This window comes from Ictidomys tridecemlineatus, chromosome X, assembly GCF_052094955.1.
Source record: "Ictidomys tridecemlineatus isolate mIctTri1 chromosome X, mIctTri1.hap1, whole genome shotgun sequence".
Lineage (NCBI taxonomy): Eukaryota > Metazoa > Chordata > Mammalia > Rodentia > Sciuridae > Ictidomys > Ictidomys tridecemlineatus.
The window spans coordinates 112,674,407-112,697,314 of NC_135493.1; the positions used below are offsets into that span (position 1 = coordinate 112,674,407).

Sequence of the window (22,908 nt, forward strand, 5' to 3'; positions counted from 1 at the left end):
GCCATGGCCGCAGTCATGAGGAGCATGCTCTGGGCCACTGAAAAGTTATGTGACAGCATTGAAGAGTTTGTCCCCTTTACTGTCAGAAAGCAGAATTATGTTGCAGTTTGTGGTCTGTGGAAGTATAACATGAGGTTCCTTTTTCAGCAAGTGACCTCATATGTGGTGCATGATTTTTTGTCTTGTTTTATTTTGTTGTGGGGCTAGGGATCAAACCCAAAGCCTCATGCATGCCAGGCAAATTCTACCACTGAGTGACATCCACAGCCCACATCTTTGTCTTTATGGCAGTTCAGTTTGGTTCTTGTTTCAAAAAAAAAAAATGTTCTTTAAAGCTAAAAATGTAGAAAGTTAAACTTGGTAGAAATGTTCATTAAGAGGCTAAGAGAGGCTCCTCCTGAGGGAGTCTGACCCTCCTCTTACTCTCAATGACAGAAATGAGGCAGTCATCTCAGCCATCTGTCTTGGAGATGCTTGCTAAGCGTGGCCAGGTGCCAACATGCATGGGTCTATTTAGTGCAGACCTTAGCCAATAAAGTGAAATGGGCAGCCAAGCTTTCCCTGGAGATGTGGCACAGAATGCTGCCTTCTGCCCTGACACTGCTGCCTCATGTCCCACTAGGAGCCACCTCTCTAAGCTATACTCCTAGACTAAGAGCTTTCCCTGAGATGGTTTGTTCATTTATTCTTTCATTCCTTCGCTAACAGAATATCCGGGTGTTTTTCCCCTCAGGAATGAGCTAGATTTTGAGAATGCAAAGATAAGTTCCTGTCCTCCTGGGGCTCACAGCTTAAGTGTGGGTGATAGACACCATGCCTCTGAGTCATTCTGGAAGCATAATTTATTATAGAATGCCACCTCAAACATTGTCAAACCCTAAGCTCCCAGGTGGACTTAATTATTTGAGTAGGATGAGAAGGGTGGGTGGAGAGTGAAGAGGCTGTCCTCCATAGAGTTGAAGCAAAAGTTTCCTGATGTGAACTTGGCCATCCCTATGTGCCAGTGGACATGCCAAGCCCAACCCAAGGTGGGCCTAAGACTGTCCCATCTGTTCCTCTCACTCTAATGTCCTTGTCCCATGCTATTCTGCTTGCTGGGTCTACTCCTCTCTCCAGCTGCCGTGTGCCTGACCTGTTGCCAATCACCTGAGCTTTTAGCCACCACTTTCATCCAGTGCTCCAGGAACTATGTCACCCCTCAAATCAGGCCAGCACTCCTCAGCCTGACATTGGAAGACCCATCATAATGATGAGATTACCCCCTACAATTTTTCCCGGCAGGCTCTTCACTCACTGGGAACACCCTAGAATGTTCCACCATTCACCTGGTGGCCTCCCCTCTCCATACCTCCACTTGGTCAAATCCTTCCTTATCCCTTCCTCCTCTAAACCTCCACCTCTGCTACAGCAGTGCTTTTCACACTTTGCTATGGTTCGTATCACCTGGGGAAATGTAAACCTATCCATTCCCAGGCTGTACACCAGACCAGTTGAATCAATCGAGGAATAGGATTCAAAGACAAGGAGTATGTGGGGGGGGGTGTTTAATTGTCCAGGTAAGTCTGCTGTGCAGTCAAGATGGAGAAACAGTTAATTAATCTTTAATTGTTCTTTAATCACTTTACCCTGCTCAGTATTTGCCTCCAAAGCTTGTTTTAGTTTCTTGAATAGGGTGATGATCTAGCTTGTCCAGCTCAGTCCCAAGAGCTCCCAGCCAAGGCCCTTGGCTATGACCTATTCATTGGAACTTTTATACAGCCTTTTCTTCTACCTCCTCTGCTGTCTGTCTGCTCAGCACCTGTTCCTCAGGCTTTCTCTTCAATCTTGTCCTCTCCCCTGCCCCAGGCTTCCTCTTTCCATTGTGCTACCTGCCCTCCCCAACCACCTTCACCCCCACCAACAAACCACCCTGTCTTGGGCCTTACTCCCTTTTCCCCAGAGCGGCCAGGGATCTTCATAGATAACCTGCTAAACTCATTGTATGTAGAGTACATGCAAGGATATTTGTGCAGCATTTTTCTGTAATAGCAAAACATAAGAGGGGGAATGATTTGGACACTAATTATCCAACGATGCAGCATTGAGTAAATAAATGATGAGTGGCACTGCTATAGATTATTACAATGATCAAAATATTTGTGAAGATTTTTTAGAGACATAGCATATAAGGGTAAGTGAAATAAGCAGAATGCAATATTACATATGATATGAGCTATGCTCTCTATTTTGTAAAGTCCTAGAGGAATAGGACTTTAAAAAAACAGTAGTTTTCCCAATGTGATACGATTATAGTTGACCTTCTTTTGTTGTTAACAAATTCACTTCTTTTTTTAAAAAATCAGGTATTGAGTATTTATTACTTTTGTGATCAGAGAAAAACTAATTTCAAACAGTGAGGGAGGGGAAGAGAGGAAGGATAGGAAAGGAGAAGGAACTGTGGAATGAAATTGACCAAATTATACTATGTACTTGTATTAATATATCACAATGAATTCTACTTTTATGTATATCTAAATGCACCAATACTATGTCTAAAAGAACCCCACTATTATGTATAATTATAATGCACTAAACGTGAAAATAAAACAAACCAATAAATAAATAGAAGGAAGCTCAATAGAGTAGAGGAAAGGGGCGGGGGAGGGGGAGTGTAGAAGTCCTAGGAGTTGAAATGGAGCAAATTATATTCCATGTATGTATAACTGTGTCAAAATAAACCCCACTATTATGTATAACTATAATGCACTGATTAAAAAACTAACTAAATAGAAAGATTGAGGAATATTAATGTCAGTTAATGGCCTTTTGCATCAATCCACCTGTGTAATGGGAAATTTCCATTTCAGACAACAGGGAGTTGGTAGAGGTAAGGGTAGAATCTGAAGAAGAACCTGTTAAGAAAATAAGATTGTTTAAAGGGAAGGCCCCTGAAAGGGACTAGTCTAGTGAGCCAGCTCCTCCCCTGACCCAGATCTTCATGGCACCCCATGGAGCTGGCTGGAGAAGTGGGTCCCTTTATGACTCTCACCTAGGTGCTAAATACTAATGGGCTTCTGCTTGGCCTCCAGGTACCACTGATGATTTTCTTCAAACTGTCTTTGCAAGTGGTTAACCTTTGATTATTTTTATCTTGCCCTGATAAGAGTAATTATTTGAGTTATTATTCATTCACCAGGTGCTAGAATAATGTCACTTAATATAATTCCAGGTATATTTTAATGGCTTCTCCGGACCATTGCCTTATGCTTAGTTTTGCATAGTCCACTAAAGGAAATAGTTTGCAGATAACACCTGCCTATTCATTAATAGAGTAAAGCTGTCACACAGCCTAACTATTATAACCATGAGCAAAAAAGTTCTCCCCCAAATATGGGGGGGCACACATAATTTTATTTTTAACTTCTCTGCCCTGAGCCAGTGTATTTGCAGTTATGGCAGTTAGGATACTTTCAGCTGCAAATACAGAGCGTCTGATAAAAAAATTCACCAAAATAATAGGGGTTTGTTAAAATCACATGACAAGAAGTCCAGGCACTTGGTCATTCCGTGGTTGGTGGGCAGGTCACTGGGGTTGTCAGTTACCCAAGCTCTTTCCATTTTTCCACTCTTCCATCTTCAAGATCTCCCCTCATGGCCATGCCTCCTCCTGTGGTCCCAAGAGGCATCCTCTCCTCACCCAACAGCTTCCCAAGTCAGAAGGCAGAGGGATATAACACAAAAGACCTTCTTCTCACTCATCCCTTTCTAAACAGAGAGGAAATCTCTTTCCTAGAAGCTCAGTAGACTTACCTTTATTTCCCAGTGACCCAAACTGGGCTACATAGCTGTCTCTAGACCAGTCATAGGACTGGGCACATTGTCCTAAAACAAAAGTGGGGCTGTGTTAGAAAGGAGAGTGGGGAATGGTTTGGGAAGGTCATGTATGCCATAGCATTTAAAACACAGTCTACTTGTGGCAAAGAAATGGTATTGTCCTAGTCAACAGCAATAATGGTGCTCAGGGTCAGTCCCTTTCTGTTAGCCATTCCTCTGAGCATCCCACACACATCTGTACTTGGTTTGTAGATCCCCAGAACTCTACAGAACTGCGTAACCCATTGGTATGATCATTCATTCAAGAGGTTGGCAAAGTCTAGTCAAAGGCCTCCCTCCAGACATGTGTTAGACACATGAATGATCTGTTTCTCTGAGCATCAGTCACTGGGATGTAAGCTCTCCAAAGGCAGGGCCCATTTCTGCCATGTTCACTGGTATAGCCTCAGGATCTTTTGCTCTGGGTGACAGAGTAGTTGCTCAATGACAAGGGAATAATGGATGAACAGACTGACAACTGCAGAAGATAATAATGACTCTGAAAACAGAAAGGGGTTGGGCTCTGTGAGTTATTTGGAGAAGTAGAAGTTTGGTTTTCTCTCTAAGGAGTTTACAGACCAACATCAGGGTGACAGCTGATAATCAGACTACTGATTAACAAGCAGAGGAGGAGCCTGTCCCCTCTTGTCTTTTGGAATCAATGACCAGCATTCATTTGCCTGTGGCTATTGTACCTTGTGATAACTGCCTTTTGTGTTGAGACTGCAAGAATGTTTTTATCCACTAAAATGGACTGGGATTTGTGGAAAAAGAGAATTCCTCCTTTAATCTTCTTTTTATAGCTTTTTAAAGATTTATGGATGTAGTTATTGAAGGGAAAAAGAAAAATCATGTTTCTTTCTCCTGCTTACTAGCTTGTGAAACTAAGAAGGAAATGATTATTTCATTCAGTTTGAATCATATTTATTGAATGGCCAAAGGATGTAAATGGCCTTTGTAAAAGATGAAGGATAACCCAGATGGAAAGGATGATTATTAAGAAAAGAGGTACTTGTGACATAATGTAAAAGCCTTTCTCACTCCTGTTTTTCCCTGTAACAATTGATTTTATTTTTGTTTTAGACCTAGAAGGTTTTGACTCCGTGGTATCCTCTACTGAGAAACTCAGTCACCCAACCACAAGCAGACCAAAAGCTACAGGGAGGCGGCCCCCATCCCAGTCGCTCACATCTGTAAGTGTTTCCTCCTCAGGTCTCCTTGCTTCTCTACAGCTGAAAAGCAGGAAACATTAGAGATTCTCGCCAAGGACTCTTCTGCAAATGGCTGATTGGAGACACCCGAGGAAAGGGAGGCCATGGGATACACTTCCAACTAAATGTGATTTAAAAGTCTTCTTGAATCAAGCAATATTTCTATTTGTTCTTTGTGTTTCTGCCAGCAAAGTGGCACACCCTCTTCCCTCCCACCTTCCCTCTCTTTCCTTCTAGACTGATTCTTGCTTGAACCTGAAATGAAATTGGTAAGAAAAATGTCATGTTTTATGGTGGGAAAAGGAAAATGAGGCTGGTGTGGTTCATAAACAAGACAAAAGATTTACTAAATAAAGACCTGCGGCTATACAATGCTAGGCAATAGCCTTTGTCTCCCAAAGCTCTGTCATCTTCACCCTTCCATGGAATAGCATGTGGACCTTCAGAAAATTGTTTTTAGATTTATGAGCAGCTGGTTATGTAGAAGACACCAATCAGAACACACATGATAACCCACAGAAATTTTTTTTGTTTTAGTCATTTGAAATAACTTCTCATTGCAAACCTGTTACTTAGACCAGATTTTTAAGAACATGATTTATAAAGAAAGTAAACTTGTAATCCTTCCCCTAAAACAACAACAACAAAAAAAAAAACTATTAACCTCTTACTATATATCCTTATTTTTTTAAATTTCTATTTTGTATATATAAAATTATTTCTTCAAAAATGGAGATTATATAGTATATATTGTTTTGGACCTTGCTTTCCCCACCTTAAATTGCACACCTTTCTCCCCAATCATTGCCCCTTCTTCCAGAACAACACATTTAATGGCTGCCTACTCTTCTAATGTGTGAGTATATGACAGTTAAACCAGTGTACTATTACTGGATATGTATGTTGTTTCTGGTTCTGTGGAATAATCTTGGTGCTGCTCCCAAATTATTCATTAGGCACAAATTTTGTGAAATTGGGTCAAAAGGAAATGCATAGTTTGCTTTTGCCATAGTTTGTAAATTTCCCCTCCACAAAGATTTAAAATACCTTCCGTAAGCAGTGTGTGTGTGTGTGTGTGTGTGTGTGTGTGTGTTCGTTCAATCTGTCATCTGTCTATCTATCTATCTGTCTGTCTGTCTAATCTATCTCTAATTATCACATTGCCTTGTTCTTGCAGCTCTAAGGTCTTATAACCTCCACCTAGATACACCAAGGAATTAACCTTTCGTAGGTTTCCCAGGACACTTTCTCTTCTCACCTCATCACTAATCCCTCATAAGCTGTCACCATTTAGAAGAAAAAGAATGCCACTTCCTTTGAGCCTCTTCTCTCATATCTACCAAGTCTGTAAGTGTGGTTTAAATCGTCCTATTTGTCCTCTTTGTATGAAACAGAACTAACTTTGCATTGACACCTTTTTGAGAGAAAGACTTGAAAAAGCGGCTTCCTTTTTCACTGTTCTATAGAGTTCTGTGGCAATGCCGCCTTCTCCTTTCTTCCTTTCCTTCTCTCTCTTCACACCCCACCTCAACATGCACGTACACACAGTCTATTTCATTGCTTCTTAGCATCTTTCCATTTCAATTTCTCAGTCCTCTCTCTTCCACCTTCTCTATAAATCCTTCATCATTTTTATTTTCTTTCCAATTTCTCTCCAACTTTTCAAGGTCTAGAGAGCCCTGTGGCTTCCAGAATTAAATAACAGATTTTAATTACCATCCTCACCTCAGTTCATGCATCCTCTGCCTGGGAGTTGTGTGTACTTTTGGGACAAAGTTAAGGCATCTCATCCCTCCCACTTTTGAACTATACAGTTGTTCATTCATGCAACAGATGTTTATAGACATCTGTCCCATGTGGACCAGATACTGTGCCAGGTACCAAGGATCTAACTGGGAATGAGAACTACACAGCTACTACCTGCAGAAAGCTTATAGCACAGTGACTCAAAGCTTGACATTTTATAGGGAGTGATTCTGCTTATGGACTTATGACAACAGAATACATTTGTGCTTTAATGAATTATAGTGACCATGTTCTCTTCCCTTCATTCCCATCTGCCCCCATTTGGATGTATACATTGAATTCCTATTTACTCTTCTTACAGTTAGCCCTTGTGGGTTTTCCATAGCAAAATGGAATCTGTGGATAGGGACATATTGCTAAAATGCCACTAGGGGAATGATTGAGGAAATGTGCCTGTCATGATTCCCCAGCCTGCGGCCGTTCATCCTAATTAAAGCTATTTATGTTTATAGGATTCAAAGAGCAAGGTTTGATTGGCAGCTTGTGCAACACAGGTTATATAGGAAGAAACAGGCTTTTTGAATAAAAATCTCAAAATTAAAGGATCCAGGCATTGTGTGGTAGTTAAGCAGTTAAGCCTAGATTAATAAGAAAGCTTGGTTGGGGGTGTTATTTTAGGTAATTGGATTTTCAGATTAAATGAAGATTAACAAGTAAGATCTCTTAAAGCACAAACTTTGCTTAAAAATTCCCTAAAATATATTAAGTTTCTGCCTTAGTAAGTAAACAGAAGAAAACAAACAATATTTACAGGCATAATTTTTCTATAATGACTTTAAATGGTGATTCTGAAAAGGAATTTTTTTACCACAGGGATAGAAGGCAGAGGGATAAGGCTGAATATGAGCTCACCCCAAGATATCTCTGGAAGATTCTTTATTTAAAAAAATTCCTTGCTATGGGAATTTTTATTTTAATTTGCTTTGTTCTAAAATAGACCAATTCTAGCTCAAGAATCATTTCTGACCAAGTGAATTCTGGTGAATTGGTCCCCATTCATCTGCTTTTTGATCTTCACAGTGATCCTCACAATGAGGCAGAAAGGGCAGGGGATGTTGTCTCATATTTTACCCAAAGATGCTCCATTCTGTAAACATACTTTAGTAAATACAGACTTCAAAATGGATAACAACTGGCGACAGTAATGAGGGCAAAGATTTAGCTGCAGCTACCAAAGAAGAAATGGGCTTGTTGTGCTAGCAGGCAGGGCTGTGCTCAAGGCCTGCAGAAACTCTGCTCACCGGATGTGTTAGTCAGTTTTTCATCACTGTGACAAACCCAATAAGAACAACTTAGAGGAGGGAAACTTCATTTTGGCTCATGGTTTTAGAGGTTTAGTCCATGGTGGACCGGCTTCATTGTTCTAGGCCCAAGGTGAAGAAGAGCATCATGGTGGAAAGGCAGCAGAAGAAAGTTCATCTCATGGTAGAAAGGAAGTAGAGGGACTATAGGGAGATGCACCCTTGCAGAGCATGCCCCAGTAACCTGCCTCCTCCAGTCACAGCCCATCTGCCTACGGTTAACCACCCAGTCAGTATCTTCAAACTAGGATAGACCGATTAGGTCATAGCTCTCATGATCTAATCTTTTTTTTTTTACCTCTGAATCTTCCTGTATTAACAAAGGAGCTTTTGGGAGACACCTTCAAACCATAACTCAGGACCACAGGCCTGGCGGTCCCTTGCCTTTAGAAATGGTCTCCTCTCAGATAAGTCTTTTAGGGCACTTCAGTGTAGTACATTTAGTGAACCTGATAAAGGGTTGAGGAAAAGGATAAGAAAAGATGGAGGAGAGGAGCATGAGAGGCAGCCTTCTGTTGACTGTGGGTTCTTCCCCACCAGGCTGAGAGCCTTGTGAGGGCAGGGATTGTGTATGCCATGTCACCATTAAGTCTAGAGTATCAAGCTCTGTGCTGGACACACAGTAGCAAATGTTTGGAGAAAGGAGGGAGCAGGAAAAGATGGACAATGGCTGCTTGTGTGGATGAAGTGATTGATTGGCATTGGAGTAGAGATCCTGGCTTAGGAAATCTTGTTTCTTGGTCTCAGACCTGCCAATAATCAGCTCTTATTATCTCTTGTACACAGATATTAGCACTCTCTGCCTCACAGGGTTTTAGTGGGGAGACAGAGAAAATAGAAGTGTCAAGTGCTTTGAAAAGCATATAGCATCATATTAACGAAAGCTGTCAGCTAAGGTATGATTCTGACAAAAGCATTTTCTTTTGGCTTTATCCAGTCCTCCCTTTCAAGCCCCGATATCTTTGACTCCCCAAGTCCCGAAGAAGATAAAGAGGAACACATTTCGCTTGCGCACAGAGGAGTAGACGTGTCAAAGAAGACTTCAAAGACTGTTACCATATCCCAAGTGAGTGACCAGCCAGGGTGAGGTGTCCCTGCCCTTTCATGCATGCACTAACGATGGGTTATAAACCAAAGCAGGATAAACAGACAGTTGCAGGTTTTGTCATTCTTTAGTAACAGTGATTACTATAGTCATCAAAGTCTCTGAGGCATGTTGCACAAAGTGTCCCAACTGGGCAGAATCAGTGAGCTCAAATTCAGCAATTTATTTACTACCTTTTCTCTTGTAGCGGAACCCCTTTTCAAATTGTCATACACACACAATCACAAATGCCCTTACAACCAAAACAACTTTAAAAGCCTTCATGTTTCTAGAGAGACTACAGTAAATATTAAATGTTGTGTTCTTCTTACAGATCTTATCTTTTATGTTCAGAGCTGGCCAAAAATTATAATTAGAAGTTCATATAGGGTCTCTTTTTTTTGTACCAGGGATTGAATTTAGGGGCACTTGACTACTGAACCACAACCCCAACCCTATTTTGTATTTTATTTAGAGACAAGGTCTCACTGAGTTGCTTAGTGCCTCACTTTTTCTAAGTCTGGTTTTGAACTCGTGATCCTTCTGTCTCGGCCTCTCAAGCCACTGGGATTACAGGCATGCACCATTGTACCCAGCCATAATATGGCCTCTTAAAGCTGATTTGATTCATGTTCTAGAATACATTTATAATCTAAAATATTTTAATTACATTGCATGCCCAGGGATCCCAGGGATTAGTAAGGACAGTAAATTATTTGTGAGAAATAAAGAAGATGACATAGCTAGGCACAGTGGTATGTGCCTGTAATATTAGGATCTTGGGAAGCTATGACAGGAAGATCACTTAAGCCTCAGAGTTGGAGGCCAGCATGGGCAACATAGCAAGACCTCGACTCAAAAAAAGAGGGATAGCTGAGGGTGTAACTCGGTGGTAGAGCATCTGCCTAGAATACACAAGGCTCAGGGTTCCATCCCCATAATCACACACATAAAAAGACATTGTTAGCTACTCCATGCAACTTTTGAAGAGTAAGCACCCTATGCAATCTCTGTTCTGCCTATGAATATAAACCAAGATTTAAAAATTCCTTTTTCTGTTACTTTAAAAAAAACAGTCATTTGGGATTATTTTCTCAGAACATTAGCAATCTCTTACTGTCTAAAAGTAGAGAACTAGTCTTTTGAAGCAGGAAATAGCCCAAGAAGTCAAAGATCATGTGGGATTTTTCTTCTCATGGATTTTTTTTTTTTTTTTTTTTGGGTCGGGGGGAGTACAGGGATTGAACCTAGAGGCACTTAACCACTTTTCATAGATTTAAAAATTTACATGTATTTTTTTCCTTAAAATCTGTTATAGTAAGCAAAACATGATCCTATAAGACAGATCAATTTTAACTATCCACAAAACCAAAGCATTCTTTCTTTATAAAGAATTCTATGTACTGAAATTGGATTTAGAGCCCACCACCATCACCAACCCCTTTTTTTTTTTTTTTTTTTTTCTGGTTTTCTCTGACATCCCTGGGGTGTCTTTACAGTGACATCTAGTGGTGGATAATGGCTTTTTGTGTTTCTGATTTGCAATTCTATTCCATTAGCCTATTTCACTTCCCTGGAGTTGTCAGGTTGCATTTTTCAAGGCTTCTAGAAATTCCACTTGAACTAATTTTATCAGTGAGTGTGGTGATCTATACTCTGTGAGAGCTTTAAAAACACTTGTTAGTTGAAATGGGCCATGAGAGCCAGTCATACAGGAAATGCCAAAAGAAGCATTGATTCAAGAATATCTGAAGTCAATGGGCATTGGTAGGTCGTGAGAAGTATGAAAGGATGCAAGATGGGAAATAGGAGAAGGCATGAGCCCAAGAATAGGTAGTTAACAAAAAAATAATAATAGGACAGCACAAATCTTCAGACTTGAATCCCAGTTCTGCCAGTGATTAGCTCTGAGACTTGGGGAATTACCCATCCAGCTCTCTAAACCTCAGTTTCCTGCTTGGTGAAATGCTTGTGCCAGTTAATCCCTGTTTAAATTGTAGAGCTGACGTCCGGCATGTGATCAGCACTCCATAAATGTCAGTTCCTCTTCCCTCGTACTATAACTCCTACTAACAACAAAGCACGGGCTGGCGGATCACTCTGCCTGGCAGCAGAGAGCGCTTTTCCTCAATGGTAACTTGGCAGAGAAAAGGCGAGCAGAGAGGCTGGGAATGATGGCCCATCTGCTTTGGCTCACTCTTTCCAGTCTCTGCCTCTAGCACAGCCTGAATCCAGACTCTACGTCCTCACTACTTTGCCAGCCAAGCCCCTTCTTGGCACATGCCCTGGGGTGGCCGGCTGGGTGCCTGCTGTTGGAGGGAGTCCCGTGGCTATGGTGCCAAGCTTCACCAGCAGCCTCAGCTTCCGCTCTATCACTTACCAACATCCTATCCCTTTACTTTGCTTCCTCCCCACCTGCCTACCAACTCACTTCCCTTTGCCAGTGTCTTCACCCTGGACCTTCCAGGTGCCTCTCTCCTCTCCTCACCTTCCCAAGACTGTACCAGGTCCTGTGCCCTCCTGGCTTTCTCAGGACACTTTTCCATCAGGCTTCCCCCACCTCTCTCCTCCATGTTCAGCCTGACCCTCCATTGACTCTTCCCTCCAGATATCACGCAGCTCATAGTCTTAGCCATATCCGAAAACAAGCAAAACCTTTCCTTTAACATGTCTCCTCCTGAGGCTTCTGAACAAGTTTATGCCCTCCTCCCTCTACCCTATCTTCCTTTTTCAAACACATTTCCGGGAAGAATCCTCAACTTGCTGGCCAGAACTTCTCGCCTCCCATTCAGAAGCTAATCTCCTTCATTGTGCTACTGTCTCCCTTGCACTACCAAATGGGCTCTCCTGTTTTCCTCTCAGCACTCTTTATGCACTGTTCAACCATTTTTTCCCCTTCCAGAAACTTCTCTGGGGGATTTCCATCATCCAGGTCCCTCTACTTGCTACTTGCTTCATCCCCTCTCTTGCTACTCTTCACAGTTGTCAAGGGTTCTCTCTCCCTTCTCTCCTTGCCTGTTCACCTTGGGCATTCCCTAGGTTTCACCATTGGGCCTCTTCTCTTCTAACTCTGTCTTATCTGTCCCCATAGCTTCTACTCCCTTTACCCCAACTCAGTCTTTTAGTTGCTGGCTGTGTCTACCAGACCCATCCCCTTGTGGCCATCCCTCACTCAGGCTCCTAAAATTCGATGTGTCTAAAAGAGAAATAATTATCTGGGCTTTCTACGGGCTCTTCCGTCTATGAAAGATACAACCTTGATACCTGGTTCTTCCCTCCCCACCTGTGGCCCTTGATCCATACTTCCTCTTTTACCCTCTGGGCTGTATCTCATCTCTCTGGTCAAGGGGCATATCCTCTGTGAGGACTGGGACTCCATCAGCCTCTCCTACTACCCACCCCAACACCAGGTGCTTTGTTAGATGTGCTTGACTTTACCACATCTGTCTATTCTTTTTGGCTACTATCCAGGTCAGACCTTTACTATTCCTGGCTTCCATTGTGTGAGTCTCCCAGCAGTTCTCTCCAGCTCCTGCCATCCCTCGGGCCCTTCTGTGTCCACAGCAATCTTTAGCAGGCTCCAGTCATTTTCTCCCTTTCAGCCAGCACCTTCTCCCTCCCCAGCTTTGTTCTCTCTCCCTAGCTCTCTCCTGCACCCTGTGACCTACTAAGCATGAATGCATTTTGCTTTCTTGTGTGTAGACAAGAAAGGCCTTTTCTAGGACCTTCCCTCCTCCTATATCTTCGTTCTCCAACCATCTCTTCTTTCTTCTGCCCCCTCCAATATGGGGCTGTCAGCTGCTCCTTCCTGTTGCTTTCCTTCTGGGATGGTTGCCCCTTAAATGAATTTCTGGACCTCTCTGTGCTTCCTCTTTCTTGTGCAGTCTTTCCCCTCATCTGCAGTGTACTGATTTGTTTGTCTGTCTGCACTCCACTGGTTTCTCAGGCGAATGTCTTCCTCACTTTCAAAGTTTGTGGAACCTGGAAAGCAATTGGGTATCTCTATATTGTATACGAAACCAGTAAGAAACTATCTATCCATAAAGAAGATCATATTCCCCGACTCGGGTTGGGGACAGGCCTGCACCAAATCAGCCCTTAGTGGCTTCTGGATGAAGGAATAAACAAGTGAAGTATGCAGAAGGAAGTGGGAATAGGGATGTTGAAGGAAGGTCTCACTCACCAGAACAAGGAGATGCAGTTCACAAATCCCTTTCTTTGAAGCCTCTTCACCTTCCCTCATCACAGGTGTCTGACAACAAGGCATCCCTGCCGCCCAAGCCAGGGACCATGGCAGCAGGCGGCGGTGGACCAGCCTCTCTGTCCTCGGTGGCGTCCTCCCCACTGTCGTCCTCTTTGGGAACAGCTGGACACAGAGCCAACTCCCCATCTCTGTTCAGCACAGAAGGAAAACCAAAGATGGAGCCTGTAGCCAGCAGCCAGGCGGCTGTGGAGGAGCTAAGGACACAGGTCCGCGAGCTAAGGAGCATCATTGAGACCATGAAGGACCAGCAGAAGTGAGTGCCCAGAGACCCTTTGCACATGGCTTCTAGATGGCCCTCCACTAGGCCAGGACCTGGGTCTGAAAGTCTGGGTCCCATCCTGCCCCAAAGAGTGAGCCAGATCTCCCCCTGATGATGGCAGCAGTGGTTGGAGTGTGTGTGAACCCCAAGAGGCTTAATTTATACTTAAGTTATGCTGTGTGTTTTTATGTTTAGTCTACTGTGTGTAGGCAGGGCATAGGCTGGCCATGGGGTATACAGAATGAGTTTGTGGCAAGGACTGATACCCTTAGCAGGTTCCTAAAAAGAAAATTCTTGAAATCCTCTATAAAATACAGTATTTCTGTGTTAGTCAGCTTTCTATCACTGTGACAAAATACCTGAGAAAATCAGCCTTAACACAGGAAAGGCTTGGGGCTGAAGTGTGGCTCAGTGGTAGAGCACTTGCCTAGCATGTGTGAGGCACTAGGTTCGATTCTTAGCCTGCATATAAATAAATGAGTAAAAATAAAGGTCCATCAATATCTAAAAAAAATATTTTAAAAAGTAAAATTAAAAGAAAGAGGAAAGAATTATTTTAGCTCATAGTTTCAAAGGTTTCAGTTCATGGTTGTTTGGTCCCATTGCCTTCAGGCCTGTGGCAAGGAAGTACATGATGACATTATGTGATGGAAGAAACTGCTCACCTCATGGCATCCAGGAAGCAAAAGAAAAGAGTTGGCCAGGGTCCCAGTATCTCCTTCAAGGGCATACCCCCAATGACCTAACTTCCTTCCATTAGACCCCACCTCCAAAAGATTCCACCCCCTCCCAGTAGTACCACAGGCTGGTAACCAAGCCTTTAACTCATGGGCCTTTGGGAAACATTCAAGATGCAAACTATAGCAGTACATATACCACTTATTAAATAAGCCCAACAGCCAGATTTTCCTCTAGCATCAGAAAAATTGCAACTTCTTCACTTAGCTGCCAGATGAAGTAGTTTGCCTGTATGAGGAACCATAACATATGAGGATATAGGGAATATTAAACCTGAGACTTCTCACTTAGCAAGATGTTTTTACTATGAGATGGAGGGGACTTTCTCCGTGTGGGCCTACACGACTCTCTTGCCACATCTCTCATCCTCAGGGAGAACTTGGATGGGGAGAGAGACCTGTGAGCAAAAAAAGTGTCACATATCAGTATCACCCAGGATTCTGTTTGCAATGACAAAGCTGGTAGAAGGATTAGATATAGGGGGCACTTATCTGAGGCAACTGAGGCTCAGAAGAGATCAGTTTGCTCTTTCTTGAGGGAACTGGGGCAGGCATCTCAAGGAAGCATTTCCAAGTAGGATTTTAAAAGATGATCCAGGATTGCCAAGAGCATAGCACTCTAGCAGAGGGAACAGCAGACTCGTGAGTATGTATTGCAGCCTAGTGGGTCAGCCCAATGTGTCCCCTGGTGCCTGGCTGCCTTGTGATCAGGAAATGCATGGGCAAATGTGGCCAGACACCTGAAATCACACCCTTCGGAGGGAGTCTGGGGCTGGCAAAAGCCCTCACTTTGAGCAATGTGACTTTAAGTAGGTTCTGTTCCACTTAGGTTGGGTAATGTCAGTTGAAATTGGGGCCTTTTGGACTAACTTCCTGCCCAGTGGAGACTCATCCAATAAATATCAAGAACTGACAGGTTGGTACTTAAGAGAGTCTTCTAAGACCAGCCAGGCTGTCCCTAACTCCGTAAAGTCCCCAGCTCCTATCTGGCTCTGGAGGTTACAGGTTTGGGTACCCAAAGCCCCATTCATGTCCAGATAATGTGTGTCCCTTGCCTAGCAATGACCCCATGGCCCGAAGACATCCCAGAGCATTGGTTGTCAGACTTTCCTGTATCCGAGGTTTTGGCCCATTGTACCCTCTGAGAGATGCCTGGGAGCTACTATGTACATGGCTGAAATGCTTTGCAGTCTGTGAATAGCCCCCTCTCCCCATCCCCAAATGTGCTCTGTGTTCAGAGGCAAGCTCACCTTCCATACTCTTCCCTGGCTTTTCTTCATCAACTCCCCATCTTCCTTTTTCCTTCTAGACCCACTTTTATTAATTTAAGGCTGAGTCATTTTCTTTGGACCAATTTCTCCAGCTAACTTCCCCTACCCAGACTTAGCTTTGCCTGACATGGTCTTCCTAAGATTGGGCCATTCATTTAGGATCTCACCTTCTACTTCTTTCCTAAGCCCTAGGTGGTTCCCACTGAGATATGGATACATAATGTGTACTTGAATAAGTACAGCAGTGAGTCACAACTGGTTAATGTCAGATAATGTGTTACAGCCGTGCTGGGGTACTGTTCCAAGTACAGTGACCATTGTGATATTTACCTGAAATGAGCAGATGCAGTATCACTGCTACTGTTACTGTGCTGTTTCCAACCCAGCTCATGGAAATGTACATATAAAATTAAGTGTTTGATATCTTAAAAAGGACATAGCTCTCAGACCAGTGTTTGGATGGTTGCAGTATCCCATGTATAGGGCCATGACTTTGCAAGATGATTGGTTTTGTTCCACTTCATTGTTTAAGGTTGGAAAATGTATAGGCCATGTATCCTACTCAAGTCTGCTTTCTTTCCAACATGCTTGCCACATTGTTTATTCAGTTATTTCACCTCCAAGTTTTTGAATCTTACTATTTGTAGGATTTTGTAAAACTCGGTGAAAACATACTAGTTACTTTTTATTCATTTAAAACTCTGTAGAAAATGAAGGAAGTATAGATGGAGTGGTATTTTGTAATTATATTTGAAGACCAGTATTCTGTTACAAAGGAATAATTAGAGGGAAGAGGACAGAATATGAGCCTGGATACCTGGAGTCTGTTTTTTGGGCAAGTCAGGCTAGGCACTCTGGGCCTCAGTTTCCCCATCTTCTCCTTTTGGGAGAAGGTTGGACTAAGGAATCTCAAAGATCATTTCTAGACCTACCATTGGAAGGCTGTATATTTTGGTGGCCCCAAAATAATGTCAAGCCTTTCTGTCTGAAACAAATCTTAAGCAATAATAATGCAAAGAAAATCTGTTTGGTCCACATTTTCTTTGTAAAAGGAACAAATGGTTTTAATGATAATAAGATGTTTCTTGTCTCTTATTGGGCTTTTGTTTAATTCCATTGCCGTCTGCTTTTCAGACGAGAGATTAAGCAGTTACTGTCAGAGTTGGATGAAGAGAAGAAAATCCGGCTTCGGTTGCAGGTGGGTCCATCAGGGCCTTATTTTTAAAATAAATGATTGTTACTTTTCTGCAGATTTAGAGGCACTTTTTGTGACAATCTTCTTAGAATTGTATAGTCTTACTACCCAACCTTCCGTGGATTCCATAGGTCTTGGGGAAGGGAAACATCAGTAAACATACCCCCAGTGAGGCTTCTCATGTGGAATTTATCTTAAATGTCTCCTCTCTGAAAAACTCCCTCTGGTTTCCAGAAGACTTCATCATAGTACCTGCCAGAGGACATAGAGCTGGGAAGGCCCCGTTGCCATCTGGCTTCCATCATACGGTCACTGGGACTTCAGAGACAGTAGCTGTCCATACTTGGCACTTCCTCTTCATCTCTTTACTTCTCTCTGGTGGTCACATCAGTCCTGCCAGGGTATCTGAGCTCTGTCCCCCTCTAGCCTCTGATTCAACTATGCCATGACCAAATGGTGGAGAGTATGTGGGCATTCCAGTTGACCAAAGGTCAATGCTCAACTTTCATCTAGTTGTTGCCCTTAGTGATGAAGACACATGCTATTCAAAGAAAGGATAGGTAAACTCACCATTACTTTGGAGGTGCTTACACATACCCCCTTGGGCCAATCACAGCTGTCTTCTGACACCGTAAGATGGTCCAGTGTGTCAGGAAACTGGAATCCTTGCTGCTTTTGACAAACTTTGGATCCAAGTAGCCTAAGAATTAAAACATCTACTTTGTTCCTAGTGCATTGTGCCTGTGTACCTGTTATTAAGGCTTATGTCATTTCTAGCACTGTCATTGATTCTTCATTCAGATATCATTTCACCTTTGAAATTTTCAGGTTGATTATTTTCTTTCCACTGAGCAGGTTGATTGTCTTCAACTTTTATGAAAGCAGCCAATTCATTATAATTTTGTTTGATTCTTTTTTCCTTTTATAGATGGAAGTGAATGACATAAAGAAAGCTCTTCAATCAAAATGAATACTTGATAACTGAGATGTCTCATTATTCATCCTGAGTCCAAGACTCAAATTTTCTGCCCCAGCCAAAATAATCTTGTGCCAAAAGATTAAAGGTTTGCCTCAACATGTCCCTGTTTGAAAGATTAGCACAAAAGTCTTGATAGCACAACACAAATTCCATCCAAGAGGAGAATCTTCCCCATGGTGTATTCCTGGGTCTGGCACTGGTTGTGACTTAGAGCAAATTGTGCTACAGGCTTTTCTACCTTGAGATCTCATGCGAAACGAAAACTCAGGCAGTTTAGTCCATAGTGGTACTATTTTGATGATATTTTCCATTAATAAAATGTAACTTCAGATTATTCGTTTACAAGCTTTATAATTTTATGAGTTTTTAATCATGTTTTGTCACTGATGCCCCTAGTGTTTGTACTACACCTAGTCAGAAGCGAGTGTCTTATTCTTTGGCTTCAGGTGAAAGCTGCCTCGCTTTGTGTTCCCCTTTAGGATTCTATTACATATGCAATTTTAGATCCAACCCATCCCTTCCCCTGCCAACAGACCCCGCCACCCTAAGAGAAATTTTAGCTTATATATGATGGTATATTTACAAAAAAAAAGAGAGAGAGAGAGAGAAAATCTGGTATTTGCAATGATCTGTGCCTTCTTTTTACCACCCTCTTGATTGGAGCTTTTGTGATGCAGCTACCATGATTCAAAAAAAAGAAAAAAAGAAAAAAAAAAAGAAAGAAAGAAAAATCTGCCACTTATCTAAGTCCACTAGAGGCCACTGTCTTCACAGCTTCTCTCACCCTAGCCAAAGGTCCTAAGAGGAGATAGCTGAGAAGTTGGGCTCTGTGGTACCAGCTGTGACTTTTTCAGTTCCTCCTACTTTTAGGTTGTTCATGAAACTAGAAATGTCATCCCTGCTTGATTTTTCATCAGCCAAGTTAAACCCTGCTTCCTGTCCTTTGCACCTTTTGCGTGAACAGAATATGCATTATTAAAGCAAAAATAAATAAAAGTAAAATGCAAATGAAAACAAGGGGGGGAAAGTTGTATTATTTCCTGCACTGGGTTATCTGTGTGTGTTATTGTTTAAACTGTATTCACATAATGTCATTTGCCTTGCTCACTTGTAACCCCTTCCTCAAGTCCAAGAGAATGGGAGGGAGGGTCTTGTTGAAGTATAGCCATTGGATCTTTCTTGCATTTATGGAATTGCTTTTTCCTTCCTAAGGAAAGTGATGTTTGCTTATCTGCTTTATCTTTGTAGCACATGAACAGTTCAGCCTTAGAATATGTAACTGTTTTACATCCTTAGCTGAAAATAAGGGGCATACTGTATTGCACGATTGTTCAGGGGTAGAGATGGAGGATGTGGTCCCTTAATGGCCCCCAAAGATGTTTGATGTGTTTCTAAGCAGCTGCTTTGCCTAATTCCTGAGTTTTATAGTGAAACTACGAAACATTAACAGATTTTACATAGCCGTGATAAATGCAAATTGATAACAGTGAAGGAATGATGCAAAAACTCACATTATTCATCATTGGAAGTATAACACATAAATATCTCTTCCTTTCTCTTTCTCTCTCCCTTCCCTTGCCTTGCTCTTGCCTGGATACTCATCCATTCTGATTGAGGCCATTACTTTCCTCTCAGTATTTACAAAGCCCCAATGCCCTGGTCTTCCAGAGCAGGAAGGGACACAGTTAAGGAAAGGGAGTGTGTAAAGAAAGAAACCTCACACCCTTTATTCCCATGTCTGGATATATTGCCTTTTTAGCAGTCTTGGTCTCAGTGTGCTCGCAGCCAGAAGCACCAAGTTTCTCACGGCAGCGTAAAACATTCCTGTACCCCTTGACTGTTCTAAGCTTTTCTGCATTAAACTTGAAGCCTTCAGAGATTCCCCACCACCTAATATAAGAAAGAGGATTGGGTTCTTCAATGTTTGAATTTTTCATTTACTCATCAAGAAAATCCCTGATGATATAGTTTTATATAATGTGTATACAGAATAGGAATGTTAGTAATTAAATTGAGATGTTGGGGCACCCTCATGGGGCACTAGCAACTTGGAATGTAGAGAGCTGATGTATTCTCCTCACAAAGGCCATTGGCTTCCTTTGTATAAAGAGAGGGAGAAGCGATTGTAGAAAGAGAAGTTGGCATATCCAGCTTCATTACTGCCCCTTGGGCTAACGAGCAAGAGGATTCTGCATCATGGAACTGGATGAGCCACTGCCCACACAGCCACCATCTTTACTCTTGGCAAAATGGACCCATCAAGAATATTGAAAAGCTTGAAAGTATCACTTTTGAAAAAAAAAATTCTTTTGCATTCAGCATGGACTCAACCAAGCATCTATGGAGATTATTTTTTTGCTTCATTTTCTAAAGTTGTATTTAGAAAAGTCTTAAGTATTGTGCTTTGTAAAAGAAGATGATTAAAATGAAATTTTGTGAAAATATTTTTGTTCAAAGCTGTCATGGCCCAAGAGGAATGGTTTCTTGGAACATAAACCCTTTTTCTCCATTTTACACAATTTGATTACTCTTATAGAAATGTCCTTAGAAGACATGAAATAACCCATTAAAATCTGTGCCTATGAATTCCATTTTTTAAGTTGTTCAATTTTACATTCCTATCTAAGCAGAAAATGCTAGTTAGGTTTTCATTCTTTTTTAGTGTAAAAAATCATTAAATTATCATTATTCAAATAATTGTGTAAAGCCACTTTTATTCATGTAAGGCCCTCTAGGGAGCACACACAAGTACATGATTCATTTTCTGCCATAAGGACATCCTGTATCTATCATCACATGTGTATCTCTGGTTAGTAATGGCAAGGTTTATTTCCTTTCATAAGCAGCTCCTTGATGGGAAAACTGCAGGGTGTATAATTTATTGTTCAGAGTTGCCATGGTCTGCATAAAAATAATCCTCAGGTGTCACAGAGGCTTTTTATTGTAACCTGGGGTCATTATGGTCCTAACCCCCCCCACACACACACCAAGATTAAGGTTTGTTCCTCTAGTTGTTTTTTTCACAGATTAATATTAAGATGTTTCAGCACCAAGAGGGCTTGGTGAAAAGCATTTCCCTTTGATTTTGTACAAATGAGAAACAGAACAAAGAGACACATGCATGGGTGATGGATGTTCAGCATGGTTGATTTTGGCATCCAACAGAGGGAAAGCTAGGTTCTTAGGACCAGGGCTGGGAACTGAGCTGCTATTCCCAAACTTGGTTTGGTAAGGGCCAAGGCAGAGAAAACCCTCCCATCCATAAATAAATGTCAGTGGCAAAAGGACTGAAAGGGGGATCAAGTCTCTTAAAGGGATGAACCTTGCCTGTTTCCTTGTTCTGTCCTTAGGGTCACTGAGGCTTGGTTCCCAACCCATGCAGCTTAGATGACTCCTGAAGCCAACAAGAACCCATGCAGGTTTCCCAGAGGGGGGTTTATTTCATGCCTTTTCACTCTTTTACAAAGCGAAGTGGTCACAGAGGCAGCCCCTTCATGCAAACAGCAGTATGTATTTATCATGTTCATGAATTTGGAATTCAAAGTAAAATGTGCTGTTCCTTTTTTCTTGTTAGAGCAATAGGTGATGACTTATTTCAACCAAATAATAGAACAAGGTGGTCTAGTAGGTCATAGATAGTTTTCTGAGGAGGAAAAAAAGGAAAGCTAAATTCCTGATGAACCAGTTTCATGGTGCCATTTCTTTAAAGGGTAATATAATAAGTTTAATTAACTTATAGAATAACCTTCATCTATGTTCCTAGTTCTCCAGAAAATTAAATTTTATTAGCAAGCTTTGAGCTCTTTAATAGAATGGTGCCTTGAAAGTACAAATTTTGTTTATATTTTCATAAGTTTTAAGGGGTTTGCAAACCAATTCTTTTGGTACTGAGGATGAACTCAGGGGTGCTTTACCCATTGAGCTACATCCCCAGCCTTAATACTTTTTATTTTGAAACAGGGTCTCATTAAGCTGCTCAGGGCATCACTAAATTGCTGAGGATGGTTTTGAACTTGTGATCCTCCTGCCTCATCCTCTTGAGCCACTGGGATTACAAACAAAAACCATGAAGAAATAATAACATTTCCAGGATTATTTCCCCCAAAGAAAAACAGTTGTCTTAAGAAATGGGAATAATTCTTTTTAAGCTTCATGATTATTTCTTAGACTCAATTGGAGAACCAATAATTTAGCTGGGGCTGAAGCTCTGCCATTGAATACTGAAAGGAGACAGATGAATAGGTATTTTAGATACTTGTATGAAAGGGCCACCCATCCCCCTGCCTGAGTCCTGGGAGGGGGACTTGGAAAATGTTATTGTTTTTTCTCAATCAGGGTGATCTCTTTGGAGGAAGTGAATCTGAAATGAGAAGGACCTGGATTGAAAGAGGGAGCCATATCAAAGGGAGCTTCAGGCCTGGAGGTAGATTTTATCTATTCTCATAGCAATATATCTAGTGTTGAGAATCTGGGATGGGATGATAAGACAAAACAGAGTGACAACTTTCATGTCAATAGCAGACACCTCACATTGCTGAGGATGGGCCTATTAACAAGAGCCTTACCAATGAATCTCTCATCTTTTAAAAACATCTAGTTGACCAGAGTGATGAATACAGAAAGTTCAAATGTAGAACACAGTCACTTGTTCAATTTTTTTCTGATTGTGAAGCTACTATTATATTGTGCCCAAAGTACAAAACAGAAAATATAAAGAGAAGGCAGGAATGATCCCAATCTCAGTCAGAAACTGCCTTTAACTGTTTGGGTCTCTAATAATCAAGGTCATTCGGTATATATAGTTTTATTTTTATGCGTGATATTTAGCTTCTCATTGTCCTTTTTCAGTAATAAGATTTCTGATGGCTATATAGTATTCCACCTATAGATATGTCAGATGATATTAAGCCAATCTTTGATCAAGCATGTATAGAGTTCTTTTTTTAGGT

The 22,908-nt window shown here is 41.7% G+C and overlaps 1 protein-coding gene across 9 annotated transcripts in view; it reads left to right on the forward strand.

The window, feature by feature from the left end:
• The window catches only part of Sh3kbp1 (SH3 domain containing kinase binding protein 1), a 335,725-nt gene extending 315,322 nt beyond the window's left edge, over window positions 1–20,403 (forward strand). For 5 of the 9 annotated variants that reach the window (XM_078035049.1, XM_078035047.1, XM_078035048.1 and 2 more), the window contains 5 exons: window positions 4,936–5,045; window positions 9,108–9,236; window positions 13,503–13,771; window positions 16,920–16,983; window positions 17,909–20,403. In XM_078035049.1, coding sequence (XP_077891175.1) covers window positions 4,936–5,045; window positions 9,108–9,236; window positions 13,503–13,771; window positions 16,920–16,983; window positions 17,909–17,950 — 614 coding nt within the window. In that variant the 3' untranslated portion in view covers window positions 17,951–20,403. The other 4 variants (XM_078035050.1, XM_078035052.1, XM_078035053.1 and 1 more) reach the window with 2 other exon arrangements.
• The last annotated feature ends 2,505 nt before the right edge of the window (window positions 20,404–22,908 follow it).